Source organism: Heteronotia binoei, chromosome 5 (assembly GCF_032191835.1).
Source record: "Heteronotia binoei isolate CCM8104 ecotype False Entrance Well chromosome 5, APGP_CSIRO_Hbin_v1, whole genome shotgun sequence".
Classification (NCBI taxonomy): domain Eukaryota; kingdom Metazoa; phylum Chordata; class Lepidosauria; order Squamata; family Gekkonidae; genus Heteronotia; species Heteronotia binoei.
The window spans coordinates 156059478-156079678 of NC_083227.1; the positions used below are offsets into that span (position 1 = coordinate 156059478).

The following is a 20201-nucleotide window of genomic DNA, read 5'->3' on the forward strand; positions in this document are numbered from 1 at the left end:
GGGCGCAACCAAAAAATGGCTACTGTTAGAGGAGTTGAGAGAAGTATAAAATTGCTGCCCTGGGTGCCAAGTCTGCAGATTCAATGATGAGTCGGTGTGGATACAAAGACTCTATTTTATTGATACTGACACTTGTGGCCTAAGCCAGGTCTTGAAAAGACTAAAGAACATACAGTAGATACATTGCATATAAGGTACACTTCAAAGGGATTCCTACGGGAGGGAGAATTGTGCAGAGGACATTCACACATAGATGTTACAAATACATTCTCATGTTGATTAGAGGCCCATTTGGCCTTGATGCTCCCAGGCTCCTTCCTCTCCCCAAAACCTGAGCTGAGAAGGCACAGATAAGACTTTTCACCCATTATCATTTCAAAGCAGGAACAGTTCTCTGATGGGAGGGGGGAATAGGAGAGGATGAGCTAGAAGCATTTGGTTATACTTTGGTTCTACCCAGCATGCTCTCTGCTTGAGCCAGAGTTATAGACAGACTTGACACTGGGAGGTGAAGCCACATACACATACATACAAAGCCTAAGTGCAGAGCAGAAGAGAGGTAATTTTAAAAAAAATACATTGGGGAAAAGGAGTGCAAAAGAGAATAAAGACCATCTCCAGTAACCAGTCCCTGCTAGGCAGGAGCCCCACTTGGCCACACACGCTTTCTGAAAATACTTACTGAATGCCAAGAAGGGTGTTGGTAAACACTATGGCACCTCCAGGCACCAAGCTGGGGACTCTGGATTAGATCCCTGGAACCGTGGTCACTAAATATCTGATATATTGTTTTATCTAATAAGACATGTGAAGTTAAATACTGAATAATCCAGCAAAACTGCACATATTGGCATTTTTTCCGCACATGTTTATCCTCAATAATATGGTGTGGGGACGGAATTCATGTTGGTCCAAAAAAAAATGCTGTTTTGCTTTAACAACATATAAAAAGACAGCCTTTAAAATCTTTCATTTGGAAAGTCAGTGACTAAAGAAACCGTCAAGGGAAGATATCTAAAGGGATAATTAACGGGCTTCTCAGAGCTAACGAATTTAATATCAACATCATTTTGGAGTTAGGGCTCCAGAAGCATATTCATTCATCATTATTTAGAGGCCACCTACTAAAGATCTGTTCCAGTTCTGCTCCTTCTGCATGTCTAGTTGCCATCAGTGAACCGCAGTGAACTTTTCATGTTACATCAGGCTCAGATCTACATATTTTCTGAGTGGGGCAAAACCAAAAAAATGACACACTCACTGAAAAAAATGGGAGGCAGGCAATCTGCCTCCCCCTCCCCATTTAAACCTGGCGGGGTGTTTAAATGGGGAAGGAAGCCGTGGGGCTGCCTTTCCCACCTCCCCACCTTGCGGGGAGACAGCAAAGGCAGGCGATCTGCCTCTGCCCCCTCCCCATTTAAACACCCCAGTGGAGAAGTGGCAAAGGTAGCCAATTTTTATCCCCCTCCTGCCTGCCCCGGGGGGGGGGGGCGGAATGTCCAATTCAGCGTCCCCCAGTGGCGCCTGAGGCTGCTGCTCCCTTCCCCCCCTTAGATCTGGCCTTGTGTGACATGTATAATAGAGACTGGCACTCATGAACCTGATTGATTTTTTAAAATTTGCATTCTAATACTTTGTCCCTTGTTAACAGAATTCGCTCATTTTAATCTTTGCTGTGTTTCAAATGCAGTTTTGAAGTGTGTAAGATGCTGTCCTGTCCTGTGATTCTACGCTGTAGTGTAGTGTTACAACCAGTGCTAGAGATAATGTGTGCAAGCAGCAGATGTATACCCCTTCAAATTTCACATGGTGAAATGTTATACTTAAAAAAAACCAAACGCCTATGAATGCCAAACTGCATGTGCCAAACAATGTGTGCCAAATAAAGTTCTACAATTCTTTATATGTGTTTTATATCGGTAAAAAATGGATTCCATTACTGCCCCCCCACCCAGAAAAAACCCTCCATATGTACTTACCAAGACTATCTTACGTTTTCTGGAAATATGTGTTAAATTGACTTCTGAGAAACATCCAACTTCTTTTTAACACATCAAAATTTCCCCACATTTTTGGTGAAGCTAGCTATTGCCCAGTCTATGATGTACCTTTCTAAGGTACAAAAACTGTTCTCAAATCTTTGTTCAAGTAATTTACAATGGAGGGACTCTGTATAGGATTGTACCATTAGACCTGGAGCTTTCATGGTCTTGCTTGACTGTCTTAAGAACATAAGAGAAGCCATGTTGGATCAGACCAGTGGCTCATCCAGTCCAACACTCTGTATCACACAGTGGCCAAAAACCCAGGTGCCATCAGGAGGTCCTCCAGTGAGACCAAGACACTAGAAGCCCTCCCACTGTGCCCCCCCAAGCACCAAGAATACAGAGCATCACTGCCCCAGACAGAGAGTTCCAACAATACATTGTGGCTAATAGCCACTGATGGACATCTGCTCCATATGTTTATCCAATCCCCTCTTGAAGCTGTCTATGAAGCTGACAGCCATCACCACCTCCTGTGGTAGTGAATTCCATGTGTTAATCTCCCTTTGGGTGAAGAAGTACTTCCTTTTATCAGGTCTAACCAGACTGCTCAGCAATTTCATTGAATGTCCATGAGTTCTCGTATTGTGAGAAAGGGAGAAAAGTACTTTTTTCTCTACTTCTCTATCAGATGCATAATCTTGTAAACCTCTATCATGTCACCCCTCGGTCGACGTTTCTCCAAGCTAAAGAGCCCCAAAGACTTGTAAAACAGAAGACAGGAACTGTGTTTGACGTTCAGACCAAAGAGACTTGGGATCAAGTGATTATGAAGTGATCTAGTTCACAGCAGATAGGTCTTTGGATAGGGTTGCCAGGTCCAACTCACGAAATGCCTAGGGACTTTGGGAATGGAGCCTGGAGAATTTCCTATTCCATAAACAAACAAACAAATAAAAATAAAGCAATGCAGTTTTCTTCCTCCTCCTCTTTTCTGCCTTCAAAGGGTTCCCCAAGCAAGGGGAGGGACGATGGCTCAGTGGTAGAGCATCTGCTTGGTAAGCAGAAGGTCCCAAATTCAATCCCCGGCATCTCCAACTAAAAAGGGTCCAGGCAAGTAGGCATGAAAAACCTCAGTTTGAGACCCTGGGGAGCCACTGCCAGTATGAATAGACAATACTGACTTTGATGGACCGAGGGTCTGATTCAGTATAAGGCAGCTTCGTATGTTCATATATGCACTTTCACTAAATGAAAGCGAACATATACACATTCACAAAGCAGTCAAAATGAACAGTGCAAGCCCACACTTTTGTGATCTCACTTGGGGCGATTTACTCATGGGAATTGCTGGATGTAGCAATCTGCTGTATTTCAAACAACTTCTTCAGACTAACACAGTTCCTTGCAAACTTCTCCTAAGCCATTCTGAGATTTAAAGGCTCATGGTGGCTGTTGTGGCGGGGCTTCCCCCCACCAGCCAACTGGCTGGCAGTGGGAATGAGCCTGCAAAACTGGGGGATCTCCTGTTGGTACCTGGGAGTGGCGAGCCTATATCTGGATTACACATTTTCTGATTGAATTCTGTGCTTTAGCCAACCAACACTAAAAGAATTTTACCCTACTTTCTGTGAAGTTTGTGAAGGGATCTGATAATTCAGTTCAGTTATTCACAGAGTCAAAGGATGAAAAATACCTGAAAATACCATTGAATTCAGTAATATAAATGCAGCCTGAGTCCAATAGCTGAAGTTCTGGTTTTTGGCCCATTACATCATCCTGTATGAAGCCTTGTGTACCACATACCTTTCTATGCCTGTTTGTCGATATGTTGTACTGCCCTCAGATTTTTATACTGTGTGTTTTTATGATGTTTTTATATTTCAATCTGCAGGTGTGTTAATTTTTTGTTGTCAGTCACCCTGAGCCCACTTGTGGGAAAGGGCAGGAATATACTGTAAATCTAAAAATTAAATCAAATTTTAAAATTAAATAGCTTATTAAACTTTCTGTCCTGACTGCTCGGTATGCAAAGTGCATTTTTAACTGTCACCCATTTCTTTAAAACCTTTTAACTCTGTCCAGTATATGATGTGTTTATCAGAACAAGGTGTTAACTGTCAAAATTTTGCAATTCAAACCTATATGCAAAAAAGAGGCACCTACAGCTAAAGTAATGGACTGCATTACTAAAATATAATAACAAAATGAAAATCCAAGTTGGAATTCCAGGGGAATAGTGTCCTTTTATTAAAAAAAAATTACATATCATATACGAATTATAGTATGCAATTCAATTATATATTCATTGTTATTTTACTTAAGCAACAGCGATTACCCTCAGTGCTGCCCACAGTGGCTTTGATCCAAAGCTCATAATTGCATGCAGAAAACACTCCTAAGCAGGTGAGCTGTTTCACTATTCCCTCCCCCGCCCCCATGCCATCTGGAAACTGGCTGCAGGGGTTCAGGGCATCCTTTAGAGCAGCGTTTCCCATTTGCAGGGTTGCGACCTGGTACCGGGCCACACAAGCCTCAATGTTAGGTTGCCAGGGGCAGCCGAACAGCCCCCTCCCCCCTCTATATATCTTTGGTGCTGCATGCGGTGCCGCGCTCCAGCCCCTGCCCCCCACACTGCCACCACTGACTGTAGCGCTCTATGAGTGTCCTCCAGGCAGAGGACACTCAGAGAGCACTACAGAGACTGCACGCTGGCCAGAAGCCCTCCCTGTCCCTCTCTGATGTTCAGAAACATCAGAGAGTGTGGGGAAAGCTCCTGGACAGCGTGCAGTCTCAGTATTTCTCCCTGAGCATCCCCTGCCTGGACCATGGGGAAAAAACTGGGTCACGTGGGGGGGGGGAGTTTGGGAAACCGTGCTCTAGAGCACTTACAGTGTGTGGAAGTAATCAAAGTTGGCTGCAGATAGGGAGAAACAGTGCTCCACCTACATGAGAGAAGTGCCTTTTCTTCAGATCATCTTGGCATCCAAGCTTCAGTGACTTTATATGGTTTCTGCCTAGTTAATTACCCTATTAACTGATTTGTGATACATGGTGTCTCATTATTACCAGGGGGGAAAACACCAAAATGTTAATTTGTTATACAAAGCTGTGTTTGTTAAGCTACTTTATTGTTTATTAGGTAGACGTGAAACGTGTTAGATACAGTTCCTCAAAGGTCCCCAATACATTGCCAAGTGAGGCTGAGAAGCCAGCTGGGGACTTACCAGAAAACTCCAGGAGAGGGGAAGGAAGAGATGTGATTGAACTGTGAAGAGTATGGGTGAACTGGCTGTTGCACTTAAAGGGACCACATTCCTTTTAAATGACTTCCCACCTCTGGAAATAATGGAGGATGGGAGCACCTTCCTTTGGGATCATAGAATTGGACCTTCAGTGCATAGTTTTTTAAACTTGGGGGGAGGGGGCATTGAGGAAAGGCACCAGCAGCTATGCTGAAAATGTGGTGCCTCTATCTCAGAAAAACAGCTTGATTCCAGAGCTTCAGATACCCATGGATCAATTCTCCATTATACCCTATGGGGACCAAGGCTATTCCCCTTCTCCCTGCTTTCTGATAGCCCTGAAGCAGGGGAGGGGCTCCAGACTGGGGGATCCCCTGCTCCTAACTGGAGAATGGCAACCCTAGTCTCCGTTTGCACTAAAATCTCCTCATGTTCTTCTAGTTTTCAACTTGCTGATGTTGGGGTGGTCATAAAAGTATTGAATGCTAGGCATAAACACATACTAAAAGAATGTACTAATTTAATCTGCGTCTTTGTAAACCCCATTCTCACTTCTTTTTGATTATATTTGAGCAAGTAAGTGTTAAGGGTGGCTTGCTTTTTCATGGCAGCTGAAGTGCGTTGGGAGCCAAAGTAACTCTATATTATGTAACTTCTCTTTCAGTCCCTCCGTGAGCTAACTAAGCAGAAATGAATTTTCATTTAATTCAGTGGGGCCACTAGCTTGACTATCAGAATGAGTAAATCACTGAGCAAGGAATTAGCATCTGCTTCTTATTATGTATTATGTTTATAGCCCGCCCTATTCTGTGGGCTCAAGATAGACTACAGCAGTATCACCAAAGATAGATATAGTACCGGCCTCAAGGGGCTCATAATCTTCTTGTACAGAGTACCTGATATATAAGATTTCTGGTTGCCAGTAGGCTTTCCACACATTTAACTTGGCTGCGCTGGTGCTCTGAAGACCTTTTCCAGACTGTCTGGAGACATTTCATGTGATGCGTCAGGCCAGTCGTCTTTTGCTGAGTGGTGAGAGAATTTATTTCAGGTTTGTGTAAGACATGAAATTCTTTTCCCTTCTGATTCAAGCTCCCAATCAAATTTTAAAGGTTAGATTAGTTCAGATCCAGACACACAACCAAGCTTAGTAGTTGGCCATTCACATTAACATCATCACATAAGAAGTAAGAGTGTGTTATCATTGGACGGAAGAATGTAGAGGTTTTGAAATTATATGCGTTTGAAATAATACGATGATAGGCCATGGCTGTAATAATTTCTACCTTTAATTGTTTGACTTGTTATGCTGGAAATGCCTTTCATTCCTTGGAGTTTCTGATGTTCAAAACAGCTATTATCCCAAATTTGTGAAGCTTTTAAATTTGCAGTTTTCTACTGTAATTTGCATTTCAAATCGTTATGAAAGCTAAATAGTTGCTTTTAGATTGTGTTATTCTTAAGAGAGAAAAAAAACAAGTGGAATCCTAACTATTTCTAAATAATGAAATTGGTTGCTAGAAAGCACTGCTGTAGCAAAATATTATCAGAGGCTGGTATTTAGAAAGGCTTGCCAGCATATCCAGTGATTGTCAATCACCTGCTGTACATTTTTTCCTTATCTTTCTCCCTTCACCCTAGTGTACCATAAACACAGCTTCTGGGGCAGCAGGATTGCCATATTAAAATCAGTTTGTTGGCTGAGGGAATGAACCATTTTTATTTCAAAGATTTCAGGTTTTCACGGCTGGTAACATCATTGGGCTTTGTAGAATCTTTCGGGCTCAAGTGCCGTGTTCTACTGGAGAAAGTTTTCCTTCCAGATGTTTCGTTCTTGGCTGCGGAGAACAGGATGTTTCGTTCTCCGCAGCCGAGAACGAAACGTCTGGAAGAAAAACTTTCTCCAGTAGAACACGGCACTTGAGCCCGAAAGATTCTACAAACCCCAATCATTTTTATTTCCTTCTTTCTGTTTTCTCAAACCCAGTTGAGTTGTCAAAAAAAAAAAAAAAGCGGCATATCCCTGTCTCTTCATGGATATTATCCGGCTGCAAAGGTAGTGGTAGTACATGCCATGCCAAATGAAAAGGAACACTTTTGACAGTAGAAGGAGTTATTGTATCAACAGCATGGTCTTTGGTTCTCAACAAGACTCTGCAGGTTCCCAGGGCTTGTTTTGCTTCATTTCCTAACACAAATCTTCACTCCAGCAATAATGCCGTCTGCTTTTCAATGCTGGATACTATTTATTTCATTTATACATGGACTCTGTTTCCATTGGGGACACAAAGAGGCTTTCCTCATTGTCCTCGCCTCCTTTTTATCTTCACAGCTACCCTGTTTAGGTAGATTAGGCTGAGTGTGTATGATTCACCCAAGGTCATCCACCAAGCTTCCATTGAAGAGTGAGGATTTAGTCTTGATCTCCCTTATCCTACTATGACACTCCACTCCACTGGCTCCAAGTGTTTAGTAGTACCACCTGAAGTACTGTTTCTTCTCTCTAAGCTCAATGGCTTCAGTAGATTTAAAAAGGTAAAGGTAGTCCCCTGTGCAAGCACCAGAGATTTCCAACTCTGGGGTGATGTTGCATCACAATGTTTTCATCGCAAACTTTTTACGGGATGGTTTTCCATTGCCTTCCCCAGTCAACTATGCTTTACCCCCAGCAAGCTGGGTACTCATTTTACTGACCTTGGAAGGATGGAAGGCTGAGTCAACCTTCAGCTGGATACCTGAACCCAGCTTCTGCCAGGATTGAACTGCAGTTTACCACTCTGTTCCACGGGACTCCTACAGTAAATTTAGAAGGGTTTAACCTGGTTTAGGATGGCGCTATAATAGTGCATCCTAAAAACACTTTCCTGGAAGTCCAATTGAATAGACTGAATAGTATTATAAGTGAATTTGCTTAAGTTGGTATTGTAAACCTCTAAGAAGCTGAAATAGAAGGCTGAAGACATCTTTTTAACAGAATATGGAAAAAAATTACAGTAAAATTCTAAACAGAGTTACACACTTCTAAGTCCATTGAAGTCAATAGGCTTAAGAGAGTATAACTGTTTAAAAAAAAGGTAAAGGCAGTTCTCATTTATGTTACAAAGGTCACAATAGTATTTTCACAGGTTTGGAAGGCAATATGCTCTTTTTTGATGCCGGTCATACGTTCAGTTCTGTTTCAGTGTTACATTTGATTATTTTATGTTCTTCAGTATCCAGACTATTTTGCATTCTCTGTTTGATGCATGTTTGCAGAGTAAAAACTGTGATACATAAAAGGTGTTTAAAGCTTGTTGAACAAAACTATGTGGTCCCACTAATACTTCAAAACTTTAACTGGAGCACATGTGATTTTATGACGAGGTATAGCCATTGTTTTGTTTCACATCTGCAATATTTTCAGGGAAGAACTTGATCATTATTGAGCTCCAAAAGAAAATATTTTGTGTTAGGAAATAACAAAGTTTTAACAATATATTATCCAATTTCTATGAAGTTTTTCAGAACTAAAAGTTAGTATCGGCTGTTTCATTAGCTAAAAGGTCTGTTGAAATAATAGAAGTATTTTAAGTTATCTACTTACGGAGGATGGAAAAAAACATAAACAGATCTTTTCATACCATGTATTTGCCTCTTCCTGTTTTTCAGAGTGCTGTATGGAAATAAAATTACAGAGATTCCCAAGGGCCTTTTTGATGGGCTTGTGTCTCTGCAGTTGTTGTGAGTATTATTCTTCCTGTGGAGATCAATCATAAAGAAAATAAATTGTGCATTTCAAATGTACCTGCTGATTTCAGCAGAGTCAATGCTGCTAATTAACTTTGTTCACAGAAAACTCCCTGAGATTCTAAATTAACCAGATGTAAATCCAGAAAATGTAAATCCAGAATAATATCACATTTCACAATGGTGGCACTGGCAACAGTAGTCTTGAGAATTCATGCTTCATTTTGGGGTCCATGGCTTGCTAAGATTTGGTGTCATGTAATATATTCAGGTGGTGGTAGGTGGGTTATATGTTGAAGGAGTTTTGTGGTTGGAGGGTGTTGCTTTGATGAAGAGCCTACATTTGTGATATGAGATTAAATGAATGTCTAAGAATCACAAAATATCTTGAAATTCCTGTAAATGTTATAAGAAAAGTATATAATTATGAAACTCTCTAGTGTGATGGCAAAGTGAGCCATATACCTGGAGTTGCAACTTTTAAAGTAATTCAACTGTAAAGACTGCTCGAATAGATACATTTATAAAATATTGGTGTTCACAGTAAGAAACGTTCTGCTGTGAATTGTTTTGGAATAGGACTGATACATAGCTGCGTGTTTACTCTTGTGGGGAGGCTTCCTTCCGTTTATTAAGTATTCATTTTTCTAAAGTTTCATATATTGAATTTCTTTCCTAATCTGAAGTTCTTACATGTAGTCTTTAATACAGTTTTAAATTGTTACATATGTGATACTGTAATATAAAAATGAAAAATGCTTTCTCTCCACCAAAAACTGCCTAAACAACAGCCACAAATACCAATGAAGATACTCCATTTTCAATGGAAATTTAGACTTCTGATTTTGTAAAATATATAGTTGGCCTATTATATTTAAAAAATGTGAATCTGGATTTGAATCTATTACAACAGATTCAATGTTTTTTTTCTCCACTGGGTAATTTAACCATCAAGTTTTGCCTTGGTTTGCAACATGCTGTTGAACTGTTGGGAAAGTGCTTTCTGATTAAGTCTAACAGCATTTAGTTGGCAATATATTGTATTTCTTCTTCTTAGTCTTTTTTGGAGCAAAAAACATTGAAAATATCTAAAGAGACCCTCCTGGTATCCAATATATCATTTTGTGTAGTAATGGTGATGCTGAGGGTGACAGTTCTCTCTATAATAATATTTTTTTTAATAATAATTTTTAATTTGTGTCCTGCCCTCCCCGACAAAGCAGGCTCAGGGCAGCTCACAACAGAGGCATTTCAACAGTTAAAACATACATGCTATAACGCAACCATTTCTAAAATTAATTATCATTATAGTTAAAAACATTCTGAGATTAAATTAATATTAAAAACTCTGCATAGTCTGAAATTATCTATTGGTCTCTTTTTTATTTATTTTTTCATACTACCTCTTTGAAAAGGAGTATAAAACTTTGGAACGGAATGCCAGAATTTGTGTGTGCCATTATTCATTTACCAAGTTACTACATAATGAAAATTGTTTCATAAACTCATGAGAGGTTTTAAAAATAAATGTAAACTATTAAATATTTTCCATTACAGTTTCCAACACATTTTGTTGTGCTTGCTTATTATCAGTGACTGATTTAGTGCTGATAAAAAAGTTCCATTACAATGTGGATTCCTTATGTATCAAGTCGTATTTTCTTCTGTGGTGGTATACAGTAAAACTAAAGCTATTGGAAATATGTGCTGAAATCAGCACCGTTGCACTTATTCATTAATACTTTGAATGAGATATAAACTAGAGATGGGCACTGATTCAGTCAATTCCTAGGCGATCCTGGGGCTGAACTTCTGGGAGTCCCTAGCAGTTATCCAATTGCTTGATTGGCAGCTTCAGGAGCCAATCACGGAGCTTCCATTCTGCAGCACAAAGAGAGAAGAGTGAGTCGTTGCGAGAGCTGAAGCTGGGCTTTCTTGGGGGCACCTGGTTTGGGGTGCTATAACTTGGACATTCCAAATTCAATCTTTGCCAGACTTAGAAGGCAGGTGGAGAAGAGCCTGCTGAAGACTCCTGGTGAGTTTTACGCCTCTTGAACCAAATGAACCACAAAACCAGTTTGGGCAACCATACAAACCATGGACCAACCATACAAACCATGTTGGTCCATACAAACCATGGACCAACCAAACACCATTTCCCAGATTCGTGCCCATCCCTAATGTGAACTTTCAAATAGCTCACAGAGCAGTCCTGAGCCACACCTGTGCTGCAGCAGCTAGCTGGAGCACAGGGGCAGCACCACTAGTCAGCTTCTTAAGGGGGCAAGTCATGCTGCAGTAAAGGGGGGGAAGTGTAGCTGGCTACTTGCAAAGCTGCATCCATGACAATTCCACTGCAACATGGCCTTGGAGCACAGTGTTGAGGCGATGGTGGCACAAGAGGCAGGGCACTTTGGGTTGACAGCAGCCAGTTTCAGAGGCACATTCCGTTGTATGTCACCACTAGGGGGCAGGGAAGGGCAGCTTGGGAGAGCACCATTCTCCCACCCACCCTGACAAAGACCCACGGTGATGACGGGCATGTAGTCACTATCACTTGTTCCTGCACGTCAGCATGTGCCATGACCTAGCCCCAAACCCCTGTGATTCCCTGTACCTTCAGTGCTACTTGCAGAGATGCCTTCCCCCCCTGTGTGTCAGAGGACCCCCTTCCTGGAGTAGACACACAGTTAGGAGCCTCATCCATTCACTCATTGTAGTCATGACGTTCCCCCTGCCCCGGTGGCTTGCATCACTCCCCTTCCTACATTTCATGGTTACAACAAACCAATGATTTTGGTCAGGCTGAGAGTGTGCATCTGGTCCATGACCATGCACCGAACTTCCATGGTACAGGCGGAGAATGGAATCTGGGTCTCCTGGGTCCAGCCTTATGCTCTAACCAATGCGGCAAGCCGCTTTATTCACCCAGACCGACATTTGACCCCTCCCCCCTTCACACAGAAGCTTGCAAGGTAAGCAAGGAAATCTGTCTGTTGGGCTGGGTGCCTGCTATATATGGCAAATAACTGCAACCAGTGGGACCTGTGCAGCTCTCCCCAGTCACCCACAGCAGTCAAGAGCAATACTTCCTCTAATCTGTGAGCAGAAAGTCTACTTTGTGAGCTACTGGCGTTGAAGTTGTGAGCTACTGCATAAATTAGCTTGCTCCGGGGCAATTTTTCCTGAGATAAGGCAGAGGCTAAAAAAAACTATAAGCTAGCTCACACTAACTTAGCTTAGAGGGGAACACAGGTCAAGAGCCCTTCCTCTTACACATTTTATTTCATTCGATTTATATCCCGCCCTACCCCACAGAAGCGGGCTCAAGGCGGCTGAGCCCGCTAACACATGTCCTCAGGAAGCCTGCAGGGGCAGTGGCAGATGGGGTGGGGAAGGAGTGAGGCAGGGAGGGATGTTATGCTCCTGCCACATAGCAGAAAGATGAAGAAGATGAAGATACTGGATTTATATCCCGCCCTCCTCTCCGAAGAGTCTCAGAGCGGCTCACAATCTCCTTTCCCTTCCTCCCCCACAACAGACACCCTGTGAGGTAGATGAAGATATTGGATTTATATCCCGCCCTCCACTCCGAAGAGTCTCAGAGTGGCTCACAATCTCCTTTACCTTCCTCCCCCACAACAGACACCTTGTGAGGTAGATGAAGATATTGGACTTATATCCCGCCCTCCACTCCGAAGAGTCTCAGAGCAGCTCACAATCTCCTTTCCCTTCCTCCCCCTCAACAGACACCCTGTGAGGTGGGTGGGGCTGGAGAGGGCTCTCACAGCAGCTGCCCTTTCAAGGATAACCTCTGCCAGAGCTATGGCTGACCCAAGGACATGCTAGCAGGTACAAGTGGAGGAATGGAGAATTAAACCCAGTTCTCCCGGATAAGAGTCCGCACACTTAACCACTACACCAAACTGGCTCTCGCTTAACCACTACACCAAACAACAGAGACACAGTTGTGACACAACATAGACTTTGCACTGTAATCCATGAGGACTCTACCCACTTCTACCCTGGGACTGAGGATGCCAGGCATGGCATGTGCCAAAATGTGCCAAAGGCTTCACAGGGAACTTAGAAGAGCTTACCAGCCACGATTCTCCTCTTATGAGGTGGGCTGGAACAGTGGATTGAGCAGAGTGCATGGGAGGGCAGGACTTGCCTCACCCACAAGTCTCTCCGCTGAATCTACATCTGCAAGATGGTAAAACAGAGCCGTGACAACCAGCCCTGAGTGCCGTGCCAGCCTCAGCTATGAAGGTATTGTCCTGACAGGGTCGGCAAATGCATTCCCACGGAGGGGGTTTGCCACAAGCCTCCCTTGAGGCACATGGTGGAACCAACCAACTCACACTCACTTGCCCTGTGGTAAAGTGCTCCTGGATTGCTTGCAATCCATCCACCACAGCATCTGCAGCTCATGCCTCTGATTAGGGGAGGGACGGTAGCTCAGTGGTAGAGCATCTGCTTGGTAAGCAGAAGGTCCCAGGTTCAATCCCCGGCATCTCCAACTAAAAAGGGTTCAGGCAAAAAGGCATGAAAAACCTCAGCTTGAGACCCTGGAGAGACACGGGGGGGCGGGGGGCAGTGGCTCAGTGGTAGAGCATCTTCTGGGTAAGCAGAAGGTCCCAGGTTCCATCCCTGGCATGTCCACTAAAAAAGGGTCCAGGCAAATAGGTGTGAAAGACCTCAGCTTGAGACCCTGGAGAGCCGCTGCCAGTCTGAGAAGACAATACTGACTTCGATGGACCAAAGGTCTGATTCAGTAGAAGGCAGCTTCATATGTTCATGTTCATATGTTCTGCAAAGGAACGAGAGTTAAAGGAACAGTTGCCAGGCTGGTTCACCACATGCTGTGGAGCAGCTTGCAGACCTCCGCCCCAAACACAGATAATCCCTGTGCTCTGCCAAGGGTGGGAACTAAGCAAATGACAGAGCATTCCCCCCGCCACCCTCTACAGGAAGACTTCTCAGGGAACCTTTCCCAAGGTGTATCGGGGCCATGGTTTGTGTCACCCCATGCCTGCACTCAGTTCTGGGTGTGAGTGCAGAAGACACTTGTCATGGCGCCCAGCCTCAAGTGCGGGGAATGGGGGAGTTGGTTTGGAATCCTTGTCCTTGCTTACCTGTCAGTGTGTGGTTGGCCCTGTGGTTCAAGCCTCCAAAGGTTGAGTACCTGTGCAGGGCTGGTGCCAGGCTTGCTGGCGCCCTAGGCTGGGAGGGTGGTAGCCACCCCCTCCCTCCCGGGTGATTTAAATCACACAGGAGGGCACCCAGGAGCAGCCAATGCCCTTCCTGTACCTGGGAAAGGCCTGCCAATCAGATGGCACCCGGTTTAGTGCCCCCCAGGGCACTAAAGTTTGCCTAATGGGCACACCATCCCTGCCTGTCAGGATTCTGAAATGAGAGTGGTCAGCCATGGAGTATGGACTTTGCTCTCCTCATTGCGTGTCAGTACCAGTTGTTTGCCTTGTGCCAAGTGCCCTGTCTGTGCTTTTCCCACCATCAAAATGCCTCACCACCTGTTCTAAGTCTGCATAGCAAGGAGTTCCGAGACAGAGTTCCATGCTGTGCGCCTAACTACTGAATTGACAGTGTCCTGGTTGACGTTTTTGTAGGAGGGGGGGCATGATTGGGTGCTTGGGGAGCGAGTTGGTTGCCCCAGTAAAGGAGGTGATTGGCCAAGCCTATAGTCAGCATCCTGAGCTCCTCCGAGCCTAATGGCCAAAGCTGAATTATAAAAGCACAATAAAAACAATTATAAAACCCAATGAAGTTATAATTTAAAAACACCAATTAGGACTGCCAATAATAAAAGCTAAATAAATAATAATAAAAATAAGATGATATTAGATTTATATCCCGCCCTCCACTCTGAAGAGTCTCAGAGCAGCTCACAATCTCCTTTACCTTCCTCCCCCACAACACACACCCTGTGAGGTAGATGAAGATATTGGATTTATATCCTGCCCTCCACTCCGAAGAGTCTCAGAGTGGCTCACAATCTCCTTTCCCTTCCTCCCCCGCAACAGACACCCTGTGAGGTAGATGAAGATATTGGATTTATATCCCGCCCTCCACTCCGAAGAGTCTCAGAGTGGCTCACAATCTCCTTTCCCTTCCTCCCCCGCAACAGACACCCTGTGAGGTAGATGAAGATATTGGATTTATATCCCGCCCTCCACTTTGAAGAGTCTCAGAGCGGCTCACAATCTCCTTTACCTTCCTCCCCCACAACAGACACCCTGTGAGGTGGGTGGGGCTGAGAGGGCTCTCACAGCAGCTGTCCTTTCAAGGATAACCTCTGCCAGAGCTATGGCTGACCCGAGGCCATGCTAGCAGGTGAAAGTGGAGGAGTGGGAAATCAAACCCGGTTCTCCCAGATAAGAGTCCGCACACTTAACCACTATACCAAACTGGCTCTCCACATAAAAATGCAGTCCTGGATAGAACAGTCTTCAAGTGCCTCCTGAAGATGGACAATGAGGGGGACAGGTGCAGTTCTCAGGTTCCATAATTGTGGGCTGTCATCAAAAAGGCCCTCTCGCATGTACCCACCAAACAAACTTCTTTAATTGGTGAGACAGTCAGGAGGGCATTTTCCCATTATCTTCCCAGGCAGGAATGTATGGGAGAAGACAGCACCTCACAGATAAACGGCCATGGGGCAGAGCAGGAATCCCCCATACTACCTTCTGAGACTGATCCTCAGGTAGGACTCAAACCACCATAATACAGTGCCCCTTGGTGCCAGTGCTGGAAAGCTGCTCAGTAGAATACTGTGGTCAATAGTATCAAAGGCTATGGAGAGATCCAATGGAGTCACATTCCTCTGTCTAGGGCTTGATAACACTCATCAACCATTGAATGCCGTCTATGTATCTATTTACTATATTGTCTAATTGTATCGAAATTAGCCTACTTTTTATATTGTTGTTTTATCATGAATTGTGAGCCGCCCTGAGCCTGCTTGGCGGGGAGGGTGGGATGTAAATCGAATAAACAAAACTAAACTAAGGTGACCAAAGCAGTCTCTGTTCCAAATCCTGGTCTGAAGCCAGATTAAGATGAGCCCAGAAAATCAGTCTCTTCCAAGATCCCATGGAGCTGAGAACCAACAACCTGCTCTAGCACCTGGTGCAAGAATAAAAGACTGGAGACGATGGGATCATGGGGCACCACCATGACAACCCCTCTGTCCCCTGATCTGACCTGCTGCTCTACAGAGAAACCTGGAGGACAGAGTTGGGTCAGGTTTCCACCCACAGCTTTATCCAGCCAGGTCTCTGTAATACTACATTAGAGGAAGGTGCTTTCTAGACCTAGAACAGAGCTGCTGGTAAGGTGAGATAGAGTTGATTTGCTTTTCTGTGGGTTACTGTGGGAGGGAATTGTGTGAGTGCTTGGTGCCTTCTGGAGATGGGTTTCTGATTGCTTTTGTGTGTCTTTTGTGTAGCTGTTGCTGAGTGTGGAGAGTTTGTTTGCCTGGGGGTAGTTGCTGGCCCCACCCTCTGCTGTTGCTCTGGCTGTTGAGTCAGAGGTGGGTGGGGGCTTGAGCCTTTAATTTGCAAGGCTTCTCCTTGCAAGAGGCAGAAGTGGCTCAGCTGCATTAGAGGAAGGTGTTTTGTAGAGCTAGAGCAGAGCTACTGGTAAGGTGAGTGAATGTGATTTGCATTTCTAAAATTGCTGGGGAGCATTACCTAGGGTTGCTGTGGGAGGGAACTGTGTGAGTGCTTGGTGCCTGCTGGAGAGGGGTTTCTGATTGCTTTTGTGTGTCTTTTGTGTCGCTGTTGCTGAGTGAGGAGAACCTGTTTGTCTGGGGGTAATTGCTGGCCCCACTCTCTGCTGTTGCTCTAGCTGTTGAGTCAGAGGTGGGTGGGGGCTTGAGCCTTTAATTTGCAAGGCTCCTCCTTGCCAGAGGCTCTTGGCCTGTGGCTCTTAGCCTGGGGGTCTTGCCTTGGGGTTCTGTAGAAAGGTGGGTACTTACTCACAAGTAGTTTCAAGTGGCAGCTGGTAGTGGGATTTAAAGAGAAGTCAAGATACAGAAAATTTTGAAATGGCTTGCAGCAGCATGGCTGGTGAGGGAGCAGATGCAGTGACTTGGAATGATGTTTGTATTTCTACCTGAGAGTAGCAGCGATTACACTTACAGAAAGTGTAAGTTAGTGGCCCTGCTGGAGGAGAAGATACGGGGACTGGAGGCACAATTGTCCACACTGCAGTATATAAAGGAAGGTGAAGATTTTTTTGACAGAACACATGAGGCACTCTTGAAAGGACAAGAGGAGGGAGAGGAAGTGGTATCTCAGCAATTAGAAAAGAACCCAACACAGGAGGAGGGTTCCTGGAACAATGTAACCCAAAAGAGAAAGAAAAACAGGAGATGTTCTGAGCCTCTGCTACTCAGCAATAGGTTCCAGGATCTCCCCACAGTAACTGATTCTGAACCATTGGAACAATGATTACTTCCTCAGCCTCCATGAAGCTTGAAGAAAGTTTCTCAGGATCCTGTGGAAAGAAGCCTGGAGCTTCTGCTCCCCATTATAGGACAAGGAAGGTGGTGGTGATTGGAGACGCCTTGCTCGGAGGGGTGGAGCCCAAAGTGTGCCAACCGGACTTGTCATCCCGAGAGGCCTGTTGTCTGCTGGGTGCATGAATCCAGCATGTGACAGAAAGGATTGGAAGACTTATCAAGCCCACGGATTACTATACTTTCTTGCTGATCCATGTGGAAACAAATGATACTGCCCGTCATAGCCCTGGATGTATTAGAAAAGACTATGTGGCTCTGGGTCAGAAGGTGAAGGAGCTGGGTGCACAAGTTGTGTTCTCGTCAGTTCTTCCTGTTGAAGGCCGTGGCTTAGGACGAGAAAGAAGAATACTTCAAACAAACAACTGGCTACGTTGATGGTGTCGTCAGGAAAGATTTGGATTTCTGGACCATGACTTATGCTTTTGAGATGGTGATCTTCTATCTGGAGATGGTTTGCACCTTACGGTGGTAGGGGAAAGTGTTTGGTAACATCCTTGCTAACCTAATAAGGAAGGCTTTAAACTAAATTGTATGGGGGAGCGAGACAATTATTCAAAGCCTCGTATGATGCCAGAAACTGGGGATAAGAACATTAAAGATTTGCAGAGAGTGGCGCATATGCTAGGTAATGTGAATTTGCAGTTATGGATGGAAACTAAACTCTCAGGATGCATAAAACGTGGATTCCGATGTCTCTACGCTAATGCACAGAGTATGGGAAACAAACAGGAGGAACTGGAAGTTTTAATACAGGAAGGAGACTATGACATAATAGGCCTTACTGAAACTTGGTGGGATGACACTCACAACTGGAATATTAGGATTCAGGGGTACAACTTATTTAAAAGGGACAGGCAAAGGAGAAAGGGCGGAGGCGTAGCTGTATATGTGAAAGAGGTATATCCTTTTGAGGAAATATGTGAATCTGAACATGTTAGCTCAGTTGGGAGTCTTGGGTAAAAATAAAAAGAGTAAGAAAAAACAGTGATATTGTTGTGGGGGTCTGCTATAGACCACCAAGCCAGGCAGAGGACTTGGATGAGATACTCCTACAACAGATTGCAAAGTTTTCCAAGAGAAGGGATACAGTGATCATGGGAGATTTCAATTACCCAGACATCTGTTGGAAGTCCAACTCTGCTAAAACTGAAAAGTCAAATAGATTCCTGACTTGTCTTGCTGACAACTTCCTTTTCCAGAAAGTGAGGAAGGAAAGGAGGGGATCTGCTATCTTGGATTTGATTCTCACCAGCAAGGAAGAATTGATTGAAGAAGTGGAAATGGTGGGCACCCTGGGCAGTAGTGACCATGTGATTTTGGAATTTACAGTCTTAGGGAAGGGGGAAGCTATACGTAGTCAGACTTATAGGTTGGACTTCAGAAAGGCAAACTTCGATAAACTTAGAACTATGCTGGGTAAAATCCCATGGTCAGAAATACTTAGGAGGAAGGGGCTTCAGGAGGGGTTGGGAGTTTCTTAAAAGTGAAATACTGAAAGCGCAATCACAGATGATTCCTATGAGAAGAAAAAATTTAAAAAGCCTAAAGAAGCCAAGTTGGCTCCATAAACAGCTGTCTAAAGACTTGAGAAATAAAAAAGACTCCTTTAGGAATTGGAAGGAGGGCCTTATAACCAGGGATGAACATAAACAAATCACCAGTGCTTGTAGAGAAAAATTAGGAAACTTAAAGCTCAGTATGAGCTAGACTGGCCAAAGATGCTAAAAACAACAAAAAAGGGTTCTTATGTTCAGAGTAAGAAAAAGAGCAAAGACATGGTAGGCCCATTGTGAGGGCAGGAAAGTGAAATGGTAATGGGTAATGAAGAGAGGGCAGAACTGTTCAATTCCTAGTTTTCCTCAGTCTTTTCTGAGGGAAACGGTGCTTAACATGGCAAAACCAGAATATATAAGGGGGGTATGAAGTTCCAATCTAGGATCACCATAGAGGTAGTACATAAACACCTAGTTTCTTTAAATGAAACTAAGTTCTCAGGGCCAGATGAACTGCATCCAAGGATTCTAAAAGAGCTTTTAGATATAATTACTGAGTCTCTGGCTATTATTTTTGAGAATTCTTGGGGAACAGCAGTGGTGCCGGAAGATTGGAGGCGAGCGAATGTTGTGCCCATCTTCAAGAAGGGGGGAAAAGAGGATCCTGGTATCTACCGACCCGTCAACTTGACGTCTATACCTGGAAAAGTTTTAGAACAAATCATCAAACAGTTGATCCTGGAACACTGAGAAAGAATGGATGTGATTACTAAGAGTCAGCTTGGGTTTCTCAAGAACAAGTTATGTCATACTAACCTGACAAAGTGACTACCTTGCTGATCAGGAGAATGCTGTAGACATCATTTATCTTGATTTCAGTAAGGCTTTTGATAAGGTTCCACATACTATCCTTGTTGACAAGTTGGTAAAAAAGTAGTTGGGTTCCTGTTACCGTTAGGTGGATCTGTAACTGGTTGACAGATTGCACCCAAAGAGTGCTTGTGAATGGTTCCTCATCCTCTTGGAGAGGAATGACAAGTGGAGTGCCTCAAGGATCTGTCCTGGGACCTGTTTTCTTCAACATCTTTATAAATGATTTGGATGAAGGAATAGAGGGAATGCTTATTAAATTTGCAGATGATACTAAATTGGGAGGGGTTGCAAACACAGAAGAAGACAGAAACAGGATACAGGATTACCTTCTTTG

The 20201-nt window shown here is 44.0% G+C and overlaps 1 protein-coding gene across 1 annotated transcript in view; it reads left to right on the forward strand.

The window, feature by feature from the left end:
- The window catches only part of SLIT3 (slit guidance ligand 3), an 884772-nt gene that overhangs the window by 595916 nt on the left and 268655 nt on the right, over positions 1-20201 (forward strand). The window contains exon 12 of the mRNA XM_060240620.1: positions 8879-8950. Within this exon, the coding sequence (XP_060096603.1) occupies positions 8879-8950 (72 nt within the window). The remainder of the gene's footprint in view (positions 1-8878; positions 8951-20201) is intronic.